At 44.1% G+C, this 16,732-nt stretch overlaps 1 protein-coding gene across 2 annotated transcripts in view; it reads right to left on the minus strand.

Annotated features, from left to right (window-relative positions):
* The window catches only part of LOC144668216 (NT-3 growth factor receptor-like), a 658,117-nt gene that overhangs the window by 317,376 nt on the left and 324,009 nt on the right, over positions 1–16,732 (minus strand). For both annotated transcript variants that reach the window (XM_078529980.1, XM_078529981.1), the window contains exons 7-8: positions 7,694–7,835; positions 6,942–7,241 (exon numbers count right to left, since the gene is read on the minus strand). In XM_078529980.1, coding sequence (XP_078386106.1) covers positions 6,942–7,241; positions 7,694–7,835 — 442 coding nt within the window. The remainder of the gene's footprint in view (positions 1–6,941; positions 7,242–7,693; positions 7,836–16,732) is intronic.

The following is a 16,732-nucleotide window of genomic DNA, read 5'->3' on the forward strand; positions in this document are numbered from 1 at the left end:
AAAGGAAGATGGAGGGAGGAAGGAAGCTGAGCAGGGTGATGGGGACAAGGAAGAAAATAAAAACAATGCAAAGAGAGGAAGTACAGAAGAGAGGTGAGGTTGAAGGGAGAGTGGAGGTGGAAGGGAGGGGGGAAGGGGAGAAGAGTAGAAAGAGGTAATGAGTGGATAGATGGGGAAAATGAAGGGAAGGGGAAGAAGGTAGAGAGGAAAGGGTGTGGAAGGGAATGTTTAGGAGTTTGGGGATAAGAAAAAGGTTTGGTAAGGACCTGGAGTGGGATTGGAGAGAGAAGCAAGGGGAGAAGACATGGTGCGTTAAGAGGGCAGGTTAGGGGAGAGGCAGAAATGGGAGAAGGAATGGGTAGGAAAAGGGGAGTGAAGATTGAATGCAACTGAATTTTAGAAAAGGGATAGAGGCTAGGGGAGATATGAGATAGTGCAGGTAAGGGAAGGATTAGGGGTGTGGCAGCAGTGGGATGACATTGGGATAGGAGTAGGCAGGGGTCTAGCAAGGCAGTGGATAACATTGTGGCTTGAGTTCCGATTTCTTTTTGTTACAATGAACATTTATTGAAAACTTCAATTAATCAATGCCACCACTTCAAGGGGGAGGGAGAAATTAGCTTCCATTTTGAAAAAGGCATTTCCACATCCTGTTTACATTTTACATTTTCCATGGAGGGACCAATCAAAAACTGGAATAAAGACAGGAAGTGTTGGAAAATCTCAGCAGGTCTGGCAGCATCAGTGGAGAAAAAAAGAGTTAACCTTTCGAATCCATATGACTCTTCCAAATTGGATCAAGAACTGGATATGTGGTGGCTCTTCTCAGTACACGGAGTACAATGCGTCATAAAAGCGAGATTTAATGTCGTCAAACCACTGACCCCAGGAAGTGCCCTCAATCTCTCTTCCACTGAATTACTTATTTAGGTGAGTCATGAAACTGACACTATTAACTTGTAAATAAGGTGTCTCCTACTTGAAATTCACTTTAATGAGGATTTAGCTGCAGTACATTGATTCATTTCAAATTATAATTCAAAAATTAGTGGGTACATAGTTAAAAAAAATCAAACAGCAATTTACAACATTAATGGATAATTGGCGAATAATTTTTCAGTTCTTTTAAGGAAAGAAAACTCTCACTTCTTGTGGTGTTAATAATAGTTTCCTGAAATGTGCCTGGAACTGGGACAAGTCTAGAAATTGCAGTTGTAGCATATATATAAACCATATATAGTGTACATCCAGTGCACATACTGCACATACATAGAACAAGTATAACATATCGAGTAAGTGTACTCCAGAACACACATGTAGCATGTATAAATTGACCAGGTATAAAATATAAATGTGCATATATGAAAGTTAGTCAAGGATCCTGTGTTCCCAGCACAGAGCCACACTCAATAGAAGCACAGATGGTAGATAGAGAAACATAACAGCAAATATGCCCACAAGCAGCAATGAGATCAGATAATCTGCTTTTGTATTGTTAGTTGAGAATGCAAGGAGCATGTATATCTGTGGTGCAGGCCAATTCACCAAGCCTCCACCTTCAGTAGAGGAGGAAAGCGGAGAAAGTTGCAGGAATCTTTGTACAAACAAATGCCCAGCCTCACATCCCTCTGTCAGTCTGTAGAAACTCAGCCGATTCCTGTGTTGAGGCTCGTGTTTAAAAACATATGGAAACGTACGAGATTCTGAAGGGAGTTACCAGGGTAGACACTGAGGTTGTTTGCACTGGCTAGGGAATCTAGAACACAGGGCACAGCCTCAGAATAAGGGACCGATCATTTAGGACTGAAATGAGGAGAAATTTCTTCGTTCAGAAGGTTGTGAATCTTTGGAATTCCCTACCCCAGAGGGTTGTGGGTGCTCCATTGTTGAATACATTTAAGGCTGAGATAGACAGATTTTTGGTGTCTCAGGGAATCAAGGGATATGGTGAGTGGGTGGAAAAGTGGAGTTGAGGCAGAAGATCAGCCATGATCGTATTAAACAGCGGAGCAGGTTCAGGCCTTGTGGTCTACTCCTGCTCCTGTTTCTTATGTTCTTAAGTAGAAAAAAGCTGATGATGGGAAAAAAAAATTTTCATTCACGGGATGTGGGCTTTGCTGGCTGGGCCAGCATTTATTGCCCATCCCTAGTTGCTCTTGAGAAGGTGGTGGTGAGCTGCCTTCTTGAACCGCTGCAGTCCATGTGGTGTAGTTACACCCACAGTGCTGCTAGGAAGGGAGTTCCAGATTTTTGACCCAGCGACAGTGAAGGAACAGCGATATATTTCCAAGTCAGGGTGGTGAGTGACTTGGAGGGGAACTTCCAAGTGGTGGTGTTCCTATCTGTCTGCTGCTCTTGTCCTTCTTGATGGTGGTCATTGTGGGTTTGGAAGATGCTGTCACAGAAGCCTTGGTGAATTCCTGCAGTGCATCTTGTAGATGGTACACACTGCTGCCGCTATGCGTTGGTGGTGGAGGGAGTGAATGTTTGTGGATGTGGTGCCAATCAAGCGGGGCTGCTTTGTCCTGGATGTTGTCAAGCTTCTTTAGTATTGTGGGAGCTCCACTCATCCAGGCAAGTGGAGAGTATTCCATCACATTCCTGACTTGTGCCTTGTAGATGGTGGACAGGCTTTGGGGAGTCAGATGGTGAGTTACTTGTTGCAGGATTCCTAGCTCTTGTAGCCACAGTATTTATGTCTAGTCGAGTTCAGTTTCTGGTCAATGGTAACCCCCAGGATGTTGATTACCATTGACCAGAAACTAAAAATGAAATTCGGGACATGCTGGTGTCCTAATGATTGACAGTTAAATTAGACTTGGGAGATGCATGTAAGCACCACTCTCCACTGGATGAAGTATCCCCTATAACCTTTCTGATGCATGCACTGAATAAAAGATCAACCTGAGGTGCTTCACAGTATAGCTGCTGGCCTGTTTCCTCCTTTGGGCTCCTGTGGTGTTTGTAGATAGCAGGATGCAGCTACAGTATCTGATTTACAGGGGCACAAACTTGAGAGTATAACTTTAGGGTAGGTGCCAGCCTGGCTCCAGGTGGGAGCAGCATGACACTCCTGCAGGAAATGGTCAATCTGCTTTGTTTTGACAATGCATGGAGCACAGCCTCAGAACAGTGTCATGCCCACTTAAAAAGTGCTCAGGGTAGGGGGTCTGCTGGATCTGCTGGTCACTTTATTAACTAACACCGAGTCAGTTCACACATACTGAGAGTGCAGAAACTAGCCATCTACACTCTCAATACTCTATAATCCACTCCCTGGGAGCAGAGCTCTGGTCTGATGTGCAAGTGTAGATGCAAGGTACTCTCTCCTGGACATGACACTCATTTCACTGCCAGACAGTTTAACTGCACATGCAAATATGCTGCATATGCAAATGAATTTTCGACAACGCCAATCTGAGACACGAGTAATGAAGCCTTTCATCTGGAGGTGAAGGGTCTGTTGATGATTCAGTAAAAATGTGAAGCAAGTCATCTAGAACCAATTAGAGACAAACCCACTGAGACTATCACAGAAAACATTTCTGCAGCTTGTGCTCAAACTTGAGCAGCATTGATGAAAGTTTCACATCCAGTAAATGAAGTTCGCTACCACTGCATTTGTCCTCTTTGCAGATGCTGGAGTGTGATACATTATATCTGTCTGACAGGAAATTAAAAGGAACTCAAAGAACCTTACTTCAGGCATTCTACAAGATTAAAAAATACACAGATCTGATCGTGTGGGAAAGGAAATGGAATTATGCAACTATGCGATAGTTTCTAACAATTTGAGTGATTGATTTCAAGTACAGCCCAGCTGATTATACATTATTCAATGCAACATGACCTCTCCAAGCATCCCTCTGCCCTGTGCACTGTGCTAAGTGTACACCATACACTTGGGGTATATACACACACACACACACAGATACACCAATCCCCAGGGGGTGGGGGGAGGTGGTGGTGGGTATCTGTATGCATATGCACATGGATACAGAGCATTATATGCCTGTGTCAGATGTACATTACAATAACTTAATTAGTTCCAAGCAAGATTTGGAAAAGCCCAGTGCATGAACATGTATAATTCTTGTTTAACACATGGATATACGAATGCGGAGCAGGAATAGGCCATTCGGCCCCTCGAGCCTGCTCCACCATTCAATAAGATCATGGCTGATCTGGTTGTGGCCTCAACTCCACATTCCTCCTGACCCTGATAAACTTTGACTCCCTTGTTACTCAAGAATCTATCTCCCGCTGCCTTAAAAATATTCAAAGACTTGGCTTCTACTGCCTTTTGAGGAAGAGAGTTCCAAAGACCCATGACCATCTGAGAGAAGAAATTTCTCCTCATCTCTGTCTTAAATGGGTGACTCCTTATTTTTAAACAGTGACCCCTAGTTCTAGATTCCCCACAAGAGGAAAAACCCTCTCCACATCCACCCTGTCAAGGCCCCTCAGGATCTTACATGTTTCAATCAAGTCACCTCTTACTCTTCTAAACTCCAGCAGATACAAGCCTAGCCTGTCCAACCTTTCCTCATAAGATAACACTCCCGTTCCAAGTATTAATCTAGTAAACCTTCTCCCAACACACTTACATCCTTCCTTAAATAAGGAGACCAATATTGTACACAGTACTTCAGATGTGGTCTCAATAGTGTTCTGTATAGCTGAAGCATAACTTCCCTACTTTTGTATTTAATTCCTCTCGCAACAAACGATAACATTCTATTAGCTTTCCTAATTACTTACTGTACCTGCGTACTAACCTTCTATGATTCATGCACGAGGACACCCAGATCCCTCTGCATCTCAGAACTCTGTAATCTTTCACCATTTAGATAATATGCTTGGTTTTAATTTTTGCTGCCAAAATGGGCAATTTCACATTTTCCCACATTATACTCCATTTGCCAGATCTTTGCCCACTCATTTAACCCGTCTATATCCCTTTGTAGCCCCCTTCTGTCCGCTTCACAACTTACTTTCCCACCTATCGTTGTATCATCAGCAATTTAAGAAATTGTATCCCTTGTATCAAACAAAAATTAAAAATTACTTCACTGAAACATACTATTCTTGTTCGTTTTTGCTTGGTGAATAACGCGACAGAAATGAACTTGGTTCTTCAACAAATTCCAAAATAACTTCAGATGTATAATGTTGAAATGTCTTCAAAAATACAAAACCTTAACATTTAAAAACTGAGCTGATCGCAGGCGCACATGTCACATCTGCAAACCCACTGGGAGTTCAGGCACTTTGGTCTCTAGATGCTCCTCAACAAACTACTTTAACCAATCTCTTTCTACTGTCCCTCTAAGCAGAGCCCAGGATCTGATTAGAAAACCTTGGTTTGTTGCACTCTGACTTGTCATTTTGCTTTAACTAAGTTCAGTAGCATGAGTTAGCTACATTAGCTAAGGCAATAAGATTAACCCTGAATACAGCAAATACCAAGAAATTTCAACAATCTCATTAAGGCTGTGGCATCAGTTCAGATAATTGTTCATGATGTGCAGAAAATTGATTTTAATTATTCTTCCACTAGAAAAGAAAGGATTTTCACACTTAAATTATTAAGGAATCAGCATTACTGTACTTAATTTGCAATTTCTGGCAGAGATTTATGTTAAAATTGATCAAATTGTGATTCGCGAAGTCCTGCCATCTTTTACCACCTGCAAACTCTCCCGTTAGTGGGCAGAGGGCCATCTCTGTAACCTCTCCTGCAGCAACACAAGCCCTTATTTATTTTCCTGCCCTGTGTAAGGAATTAGGGTCTTTAAAAATGGGTATTTTCTGCATTTTATGGGATTAGCTGAGCAGCATTGATTTTCTCTCTGGAAAGAGGATTTCTAAACATTTTGACCTCTAAACTGTCTTAGTTCAGGCTGCCATGTTCACATTCCTAAGCTGCTAGATTGGCATCTTGAGCGCCCCCTTATCTATGCAATTGTTTAAAAAGGGCCAGGATGTGACCCTCAGCAAGACATTAACTAAACAGCTGACCCCGAGCAGTGTGATGCACAAGGCAGGGTGGTAACCGTCCTGACGTTTTGAGTAGCTGTCCTGTGTCCATTGGTCAGGATAGTTACATAGATGATTGACATTGGATAAGCTACCAGCCCCCCCAAAAAGGGTATATATACTTGTGTCATACTGGTGGTAGGGGGCTGAGGTGCTGGTGAGGTGGCAGTGCTCGTTGGGCACCTACCTTCTTCAGATGGAAGATGGACTATAGAAGGAGGAGGGAAGAGTTTCCTAACACTTCAACTCAAGAGCAGAATGCTGTTATCACAAGCTGTTATGGGTCATATATTTTATCTGTCTAATTTGTTAATATATATCATATCTGAACTGTTGTTTCTTCATAAACTTAATAAACCATCTTAAAATTACCTATGCAAAAACAGAATTACCTGGAAAAACTCAGCAGGTCTGGCAGCATCGGCGGAGAAGAAAAGAGTTGACATTTCGAGTCCTCATGACCCTTCAACAGAACTGTAACTCTTTTCTTCTCTGCCGATGCTGCCAGACCTGCTGAGTTTTTCCAGGTAATTCTGTTTTTGTTTTGGATTTCCAGCATCCGCAGTAGTTTTTTGTTTTTAAAATTACCTCTGACTGGTTGACTGCCTATTTGGGTATCTGTGGCACCCCCCAAACCCAGGAAGTCTTACACCTGAAAACAGCCTTGAAAGAAATGCACTTTTCTCCCACACCAACCCCATCAACCTCACTTTCCAACCTTGCAACCTTGATAGGCTTGCAGGTTGAGTAGGGTCTGCTATGCAGCTATGGGCCCTGATGGACCAATGGGAGATGGTCTTTTCCTGTCTTTATGAGCCTCAATAGTCAACTCCAAGTTGGCCTGGAGCCCTGGCCTGCGCCTGTGTCGCAGGATATGTGATGAAAGCAGTTAGGATACGTACCAGGAAACGGGATACCCAGAAAATGTGCGTAGACAGTCTCTGTATCAGTTCCCAAGTCATTTTCTGCCACAAGTGTGTAGTTCCCATTGTTATAGTGGGTGGGTTTGTCGAAAAGCAGGCAGCCATGGAACCAGTCCGTGGACTCCTCATAAACCTTGGTTTTGATGTAGTCAGTCTCATTCAGCCGATGGCCCCGGTGCAGCCAGTGAATGGTGGGCAAGGGGTTGCCATAGACGGTGAACTGAATGCAGTGCATGTGACGCTGTTCGGGCTCTGTTAGCTCCTTAATATCAGGAGGAACTGTAAGTGCAAGAAGAAAAAAAGGCACATAAGCTCATTACAGTTCAGAAACACTTCAGCTAGGGGGTGATACAATGCCCGCACTCCTGACCCTGCATTTTCCCCTGATCATAACTGTGCTGTGTGATCATCACCAAGGTCCCTCTACCAGAATGGACCGAGGGCCAATGCCTGAAAAAGCATAGCCATTGAATCATACAGGGCAGAAGGGGGCCATTTAGCCCAACATGCTTGTGTTGGTTTTCTTAAAGAAATATAATTCAAATAATTCCACTCTGCTGCCCTTTCCTCTTAGCCCTGTCAACCTTTCTCCCTTCATCACACCCATGAAACCTGAAACCTGAAACCTCCCCCTGTCTAGATTCAATTATTTGAATCTCACCTGAACACTGAATTTTGGAATTCTGGCATGCCTATTTAGAGGAATAAGCTGCCATTGAAACTGTACTTACAGTAAACACGTAAGAGCACCGAGGCATTCGTCATCCCCACCACGTTCTCCGCAATGCACGTCAGCAACTTTCCATTATCCTCCTGATCAACATTAAATAGGGTCAGGTTCACAGCTGAGACCGTTGTCAGATTATTGTTGGTCTGGCAGAGAGAGAGAGAGAATAAAGAAAATTAAGAATTCCTGACTGATCTCACAAGGCAAACACAGGAAGCCCAGAAAATCCAGGCAGTCGGTGGGAATAATTAATGAGGATGAAGGACTACAGGAAAAGATGCCTTGGGTAGAGTTGTCACATTCCCCAAGAGTTTGCCTCTGATACAGATTAAAAATTCACATGATGTTTGTACATCAGCGCAGTCACTTGTTTTTTTTCTGGATTCGCAACTCAGTCACATTTTAGAAAAAAACAGCCTCTCTACCTTAACCCCAAGATATTTTTACAAACACTCGAGACTGCAATGGATGATGCAAGTTAACGGCACACTCATGGTGCTCTCCTCAAATACGCGTCACACCCCACCCATGTCAGCTTGCATAGGGGACCGTTCCGGAGGCCATTCTTAGACTGGGACCCAGCAAGTGCTGGAGCCCACCATGTCCCCATTCATGTTCTGCTTTTCCATCTCTTTTTCTTAGCCAACTCTGCACCATCCCTTACTCCTCACCATCTTTCCTTATGCAGCCCATCACAAGAGGAATCCTTGGACCTTCTACATGACAGGTGTGGAGATTTCTGATGCTGGAAGTAACAATGCTGCACACATTTAACCAAATCTGATCATGGATCCTGAAAATCAGCACACGGAAAGTTTCACTTTCAGAGCTAGCTTAGACAGTCAGTCAGTCAGAGTACCAATACGCAGATTGTTAACCAGTTAATATTAGCAGGATCTCTGAGGAACTTGCTACTTTGACTGTATTTCTTGAGAAGTACATGGTTTCTGTTGACCAAGCTTGTAAAAATACACTAGTCAATTGAGTGCTGTATAACATTGTGTCTTGTGCATGTATTTAGGAAGCTTGAGGACAAGGGATCTGAAGGAGCGGGTCGATATTCCCAGGGACTTATCACAAAAGGCAGTTTGAAAATCATCAGTCGAACACCAGGATGATGTTTTCCTCCATCAAGGATAAAACTTTCCAAAGATTTGACGCAATTCCAGTCATTTACTCTCCAACATGCCAGATAATCACTTATCTTTTTGATCATTCGTCCAGGTGCCTATTTTGTACAGTAGATGTAATTACTTGGACCCCACTGGGACCCAGCTTATCCTCTTCCATGACTGCACAAGTGACAGTGATACCGAGTCCCACAGTGTGACTATGCTTTGCTGTTCAGTGTAGAAGGGATACAGCCCATAGAGATGGTTCTGCATAGATAGGAGGTTGCAACGCAATCAGGTTAATTAGACAGACAATCTCATTGGGAGACCACAGCAGCTCCAGAAATGGAGTGGTCCCTCTATTATGGAGAAGGATGTTCATCTGGATCTAGTCAGGGATTTGATTTTTATCATAAAGTCAAATGTCGGGCCAGGTGCTACATGACTTCTAAACTGTAATTTAGTTGATCTAAGAGCACTCAATGCTGTCGTTAATGTAATCATGGCTGAGCCATAATCTGTCTCTTTGATAAACGCAAATCAACAAAGAAAAAATGAAATCCCAGGTCTCTCAGAATCAGCAGCGAAAGGCAAGTTATCACCATGTGACAGCACAGAGAAGAGGAATTTTAAAACTGTAGGGGGAGAATCACTACAAAAAGTAGCAAATTTGGCTCTCAAATGACCACTGCAGCTTCCTTTTGATCTTTGTATAAATTCGATTGGTTATTTTAAATGGCTGTGAATGGCTGAAAACTCAATGTGCACAGTTGGTTAGGAATCAAGTCGGTTGGTGTTGCATCCTAGGCTTCCCCACAATCTGTTAAGCCAGCTAACATCTCAGAAAACACAGTTAGTCATTAGTGTCCTGTGAGGTGCACTGATGACACATTTATGTCAAAATGGTTGCTGAGGGCATGAGGCAGACATTTCTTTTCTTATTGAGTTGCTGGAACATGGAATGTTGATTTGCCCACAGAGTATTTGATGTATTTTTGAAAGGAACATTGGATATATGTTTGAAGGAATATTTAAGTATTTTAATATTGAAAGGAAGGTAAAGGACCAAGAAAGGTTAGCTTTGCATTGCCCTAGTAAAAAGCTAATACGGACACGATGAGCCAAACAGCCTCCATCTGTCCTTTATACTTCTATATTTCTACTCAGTTTTTATTTTTGGAAGAATATTAAGTGTACTATTATCATGTGTCTAAATGATATTATAAAGTTCAGTCCAATCAGCACTCCAAACTTTCAGGGAACAGTGAATATTAAGCTCGACTTTGTCTCTAATCCTGAAGTTTCTTTTTCAACGTGAGCCTATCAGAATGACAAGGTCAGTATAATAGGCACCACAAGGGGAGGCCTCAAAAAACTGGAATTTACTGCTTTCAAACTACAGAAGGCATTTTCCTCAGGAAGTGCCATTTAATTAACACCAACTTGAACAGGCAGAAGGAACCTTGGTTTCACTTCTCATCCAAAGGTGGGCGTAACACTTTTACAGAACCTACATTATGATCTTTAGCCCTAGAATGATACGTGTGTCCACAATCTGATTCAGAGATGGGAATATTACTGATTAGAGTTCAGAACTGAACAAGACTAATTATGCACAGTTTCATGCTTGTTAGTTTTGTACCTGTGTCCCCTAGATCACTGTGCACACATCAAATTAAATAATTTGCTTGCATTCATGCTATCCCTGACCCTCAGTACGTTAAAAACTTGAATCCCGCTCCTGCAGGTGTAGAGCAACAGGATGCAGAGGCTCCACATTAGGTTTAGCTCAGATCTGCTCTGATGCATTGCAGGGTCAGTCACATTTCCTGAGCTGCTCCACATGGGTCCTTTCTCTCTCACACCCAGGACCTGTTCTCGCGTGGACCCCTTCTAACTATACCCAGGGCCAGTCCTCACTGAAGCCCTTTCTCACACATCTCAGCCTGTTCTCACATAGACCCTTCCTTACACCCCAGGGCTGCTCTCACATGTCGCGACCTTCTTTTATTCGATGTAGACATAACCGTTAAACACAAGGACTGGTGAATCAAAAATGTCGATTCTTTATTTGAAGATAAGACTAAATACACACAGGCCAGAATATAACACTGGTCTGGGGGGTGCATGCGCCTGACCCAGATGAGGATAAAATGCTGCACGATGACATCCCGACATCGTTGCACACTCGCGCGATACTTCAATTGCCGAGCGCACAGGGGAGCAACCCGCCGACAATTAAAAGGCCTATTAAGGCCATTAAAGTTATAACTGAAAGAAATTTTTCGCTTCCCATCCAACCTTAAGGTTGGTGGGTAGATGAAAAGGCCAAGCGGGCTTTGCATTTTTTTAGGAAACCTCACCCATGGGCGGGATGAGGTTTCCAACAGCAAATAAAAATTTTAACATTTCACTCATAACATCTCCCTGCTCATGTGACAGAGTCACATGACAGAGTCACATGACAGAGTCACATGAGCAGGGACATGTTTTGTAACATTTTAAAAATCTTTATTTTTAATTTTTCATATCTTCACCCCCCCTGGGGCAGCTCTGTGCCTCAGGGGGCTTTGCCAGTGCACAACTGCATGCATGTGCAAACTTACACTCTCGCCCTCCTTCCCCCCGACACAGGCAGCGCTGAGTGCTGAAACATGCATTTCATGTTGGACAGGCCTTAATTGACCCACCAGCGTGAAATTGCGGTCCGGCCCTGATCGCGGGGAGCAGTCAGCTTCCCGGCCACTTCCACCTGCCCCACCGAGCCCACCCAATGAGGGCAAAATTCTGCCCATAATGTTCATTGGTGGTTGTGAGTACATATCAGACCTCAACCACTGCTGCCTGCAGACTGGGGCATCATGGGACTACTACATCATATCCTGTCGAGGTGGTAATGATTGACATCAGCTTAAGATACTTTACCTTAAAGGTACATGCACATCATATCACAACAGCACACACCCAGGGCCTGCTTGCACAATTACCCACTCTTCAGGGCCATTCCTATGTATTCTGGCCCACTCTCATGGGCAAGGGTGCCAGTTTAACAGAACTGTGGAAACAAATCACCTGCCTTTTGCAGATAATACGTGGCACGTAAAGATGGACAGGAAGGGGGGAAAATGCTTCAAAGTACGTTCGAAGGGAATCATGCCCTAGGACAGAAGATGACAGAGGGGAGCAGAACAATTAAATAATGGCACTGTTCAATTTACAGCCAGTATTGAGCAGGAGGAAAGCAGTTGTCTTTGTGATAACATTATTATTTTAAATGTTTGTAAATTTTCTTTAAATGAAAAAAATCCTGGCTTTAAAATACATGGGGAGCATGTATTATGGAAAATGTATTAATTATGTTAATGAGAAGTAATTTATGCATGCAAATTAGGCTAATTAAAACACAGGCTGTCCTATAATTCAAAAGCAAACTCATTATTGAGTGATTTAAAAATAAAACCCTGACTCCCAACTCTATAAATTACTTCAAATCAGTGGTTGGCCATAGACACACTCCATGGGATACTCACAACTTTGTATCACAAGCACGCATCTGGGTCCTTCACATGATCACTCATTAAATCTAGAACACAATAATAAGTCTTTTGCATTAAATGTGCTTCCGCGGAAGCTGTAGGAGTTCAAGTGCAGGGATTCCCTTGCTCACAGGTGTTTTGGGGGGACGGGGCTGGAATCTTGGAAAGAAAAGTGGGGAAACCCTTGAAGATGTCTCCTGTGGGATTTTGGAATTCTCCAGTTCCTGATCTCCAAATAGTCTGCCTGACAACCCAGAAGGATAAAACAGCTCAGACCAGTGTTCTTATTTCCGCGTTTTCACTGTGTTTTCATTCTGGGATACTCTCTCTCTCATCCTCACCATCTAGAAACAGGGATCACTGTATTGTCTCCAATTTTTTCCTTGCCAGCACTCTAAAGCTATGGGTTGCCTCCTCAGAATTCCCACCCCCGCTATCCTACAGGCCTTTAATACCCAAGCTCGAATATAACCACTCCCTTCGAATCTACTCAGCTCTCCAACTTGGCAGTGCCCAGTGCTACAAGAACTCTACCTAGTTTTGCAATGAGATTTGAAAATTTGTGCCAGTCAATGCCAAAATATTTAACTAGCTCCTGGTGAATTTTATATGGCTCAATGTCATAGGTAGCAAAACTAGAAACAGAAAATGTGATCTAACCTGTAACTTCAAGGTCAGGCTCTGAGGCCTGTAGCTTGCATCTGACCCCTGCTGATGTATAGGCCTCATTACACACACACACGCACGCACACGCACACACGCACACACACACACACGGGCACACGCGCGCACGCACATACATGCACACACACACACGCACACACACAGCTTGGATGAGTGCAGTTCCCACAACACTCAAGAAGCTTGACACCGTCCAGGACAAAGCAGCCCGCTTGATTGGCACCACATCCACAAACATTCACTCCCCCCACCACTGATGCACAGTAGCAGCAGTGTGTACCATCTACAAGATGCACTGCAGGAATTCACCAAGGCCCTTTAGACAGCACCTTCCAAACCCATGACCACTACCATCTAGAAGGACAAGGGCAACAGACACATGGGAACACCACCACCTGGAAGTTCCCCTCCAAGTCACTCACCATCCTGACTTGGAAATATATCACCGTTCCTTCACTGTCGCTGGGTCAAAATCTTGGAACTCCCTTCCTAACAGCACTGTGGGTGTACCTACACCACATGGACTGTAGCGCTTTAAGAAGGCAGCTCACCACCACCTTCTCAAGGGCAACTAGGGATGGGCAATAAATGCTGGCCCAGCCAGCGAAACGCACACACACACAGACACACACATATACACACAGACACACACACACACAGTGTTTAAATGCGGTGTTTGTTTCATGTTAACTGAAACCAGCTACAGCGACAGAATGCCCTGGCACACAACATCTAACTTCAGGGGTCAAATTCTCCTGACTGTGAGGCATTTGTGCCTGGAGTTGGTTTGTTTCATATCTTCGCACACACTTTTTGCCAGTTTGGGGAATGATAAGGAAGTATATTAGCAGGCTGAATATCAATTGATGAACTGGGTCATGAGTGCTCCTTCTGTGGCCAACATGTCCTGCTGTGGGACTTGAACCCAGAGTTTCTGGTTCAGTTACAGGGGAGCTTCCTGCTGAGTCATAAGACCTCCCTTGCATGAAGCAATCTAACATTAAGAACGGAAGGCAGAAATTGAATCCAATGGTATAAATAGTCCAATTAGATCCCCTTCATCCTTATCTAGTCATGTAAAAAAGCATCCTATGTTCATGGGATGTGGGCGTCACTGGCTAGGCCAGCATTTATTGCCCTTGAGAAGGTGGTGGTGAGCTGCTTTCTCGAATTGCTGAAATCCATGTGTTGTAAGTACAACCACAGTGCTGTTGATGCCTGGTGGTCTGTCCAGTTTCATTCCTTTTTGACTCTCTAGTGGTTTGATACAACTGAGTGGCTTGCTAGGCCATTTCAGAGTCAACCACATTGCTGTGGGTCTGGAGTCACGTGTAGGCCAGGCCTGGTGAGGATGACAGGTTTCCCCAGATGGGTTTTTACGACAATCGACAATGGTTTCATGGTGATCATTATTAAGCTTTTAATTCCAGGTTTTTATTGAATTCGAATTCCACCATCTGCCGTGGTGGTTTTCAAACCTGGTCCCCAGAGCATTGCCCTGGATCTCTGGCTTACTGGTGCAGCAACAACACCACTTCGCCACTGCCTGTGGAACATTAAACAGTACCCTCTCTGTAAAGAGACATTATTTGATCTGTGCATCATTTTGTTTATATAACACAGTTTATGTCCTGCATGACATTGTTAAATCTTCACAAACAAAACACACATTTAGCTAATTGTGCATATTCAGACTGGATCCTTGTTTCAAGGCTGATTACTTAAGGTTAAGTCAGGATGGAAAAGCACGAGATATTACAAAATTATCAGTATCTGAGTTGTACCATCAGAGAGGTTTTTTTTAAACTTCCAGCTGCTGAAGTCTGACTAAGAACATAACATCTTCTGTTTTTGACACGGGCCCCACCCCTGCCAAAATTTTATTCCACTTCTGTAAGTGCTGACATGGACGCCACTAGAATGGAGGTGATTGGATAATTTCTCCCGTCAATTCCGCCTGGAGACCACACTACAGGGAGTGACTGGGATCAATTTTAAGGACATTATTTGTGTCGGGAAATGATGCTGTAGTTTCAGTCAAGAGTTCCGTTTGCTGTAAGTCATAGATTTAAATAGACTCTGTAGACTGTTTGCTAAAGTTTGCTATTTAAACAGACCATGTTTGCTGAGTAAATAGATTTTTATAGACCTGCTTCCTACTCATTGACTTGCACATGTGAATAAATGCTCTGGCCAGTTTTTAATGCAGGTGATGGCAGTCCCGTCCACTGGTTAGAGAGCCAGCGATAGCCCTGCATCCCCTCCTTTCAGGAAGGCCCGCTCTATTAAGTGGGCAGTGGCAGGCCTTCCCCGAGATCAAGGACTGCTGGGTGAGAAGTCCTGTCTCCACCCCCCCCACCCCACCCCCACCCACCCCAAGAGATCTGTTGGCCAACCAGAGGCCAGCAACTGTGCACATGCCACCAGAGGAGCTGTGGCCATTGCTGGCAATTAACCCAGGGAGTGACAGTATCACTGAGAGATGCAGATGCAGGCCAGAGGTGAGTGAGGATGGGTTGGGCGTTGTGGGGGGTTGTGGGGGGTCAGCAGCAAGGGCAGGTGGGTGACTCCTGGCATACCCCCCATCCCCCTTCCCGATGCTGGGTCCTCTGTTCTGGCACAGAGTGCCTTAGAGCAAGGACCCAAGGATGCCCTTGGGTTTCCCACATGGCGAGTTCCCCACCTGCCACTGCCTGAATATCAGTGGCAGTGGGATGAGGTCCTTAAGTAGGCAATTGGTGGCTGGGTGGGTAGGCCGTCCACGAGCCTACTCGCCACTGACCTAATTGGGGCAGAGGCAGGAAGGCAGTGTGGTCCCCACCCACCATCTTCCTGCCTGGTTAAATGCCCCCATGCCTTCAAATTTGCCTCCAGGGAGGTCATTATGTTCTTCCCTCTGTGCTAACCAGGATTTTCTTTTTATTCATTCATGTATGTGGCGTGGACATCTCTGGCAAAGCCGGTTTATTGCCTATCTCTAATTGCCCTTGAGAAGGTGGTGGTGGGCTATCTTGCTGCCCTGTTGCAGTCCAAGTGGGTGCATCCTACAAACGCAGACTGGGCGACCACTTTGCAGAACACCTTCGGTCTGTCCGCAAGCATGACCCAGACCTCCCTGTCGCTTGTCATTTCAACACTCCACCCTGCTCTCATGACCACATGTCCGTCCTTGGCCTGCTGCATTGTTCCAGTGAAGCTCAACGCAAACTGGAGGAACAGCACCTCATCTTCCGACTAGGCACTTTACAACCTTCCGGACTGAATATTGAGTTCAACAATTTTAGATCATGAACTCTCTCCGACATCCCCACCCCCTTTCCGATCCCCCTTTTTCCGATTATTTATAAATTTTTTAATAATAATTTTTTTTTTTTAAATAGATTTTTCTTTTCCCACCTATTTCTATTATTTTTAAATTTATTTCCATCTATTGTTTTATCTCCACCTTTTAGCCTATTTTGATCCCTTCCCCCCACCCCACCCCCACTAGGGCTATCTGTACCTTGCTTGTCCTGCTTTCTACCCTTAATGTCACCTATTAGCACATTCCTTAGATAATATCACCACCGTCAACACCTCTTTGTCCTTTTGTCTATGACATCTTTTGGCAATCTCCATTTATCACTGGCCCTCTATCCAGCTCTACTTGTCTCACTCTCCTCAACCAGCTTATATTTCACCTCATTTCTATTTTTCCTTGGTTCTGATGAAGAG

Source organism: Cetorhinus maximus, chromosome 26 (genome assembly GCF_964194155.1).
Source record: "Cetorhinus maximus chromosome 26, sCetMax3.hap1.1, whole genome shotgun sequence".
NCBI classification, from domain to species: domain Eukaryota; kingdom Metazoa; phylum Chordata; class Chondrichthyes; order Lamniformes; family Cetorhinidae; genus Cetorhinus; species Cetorhinus maximus.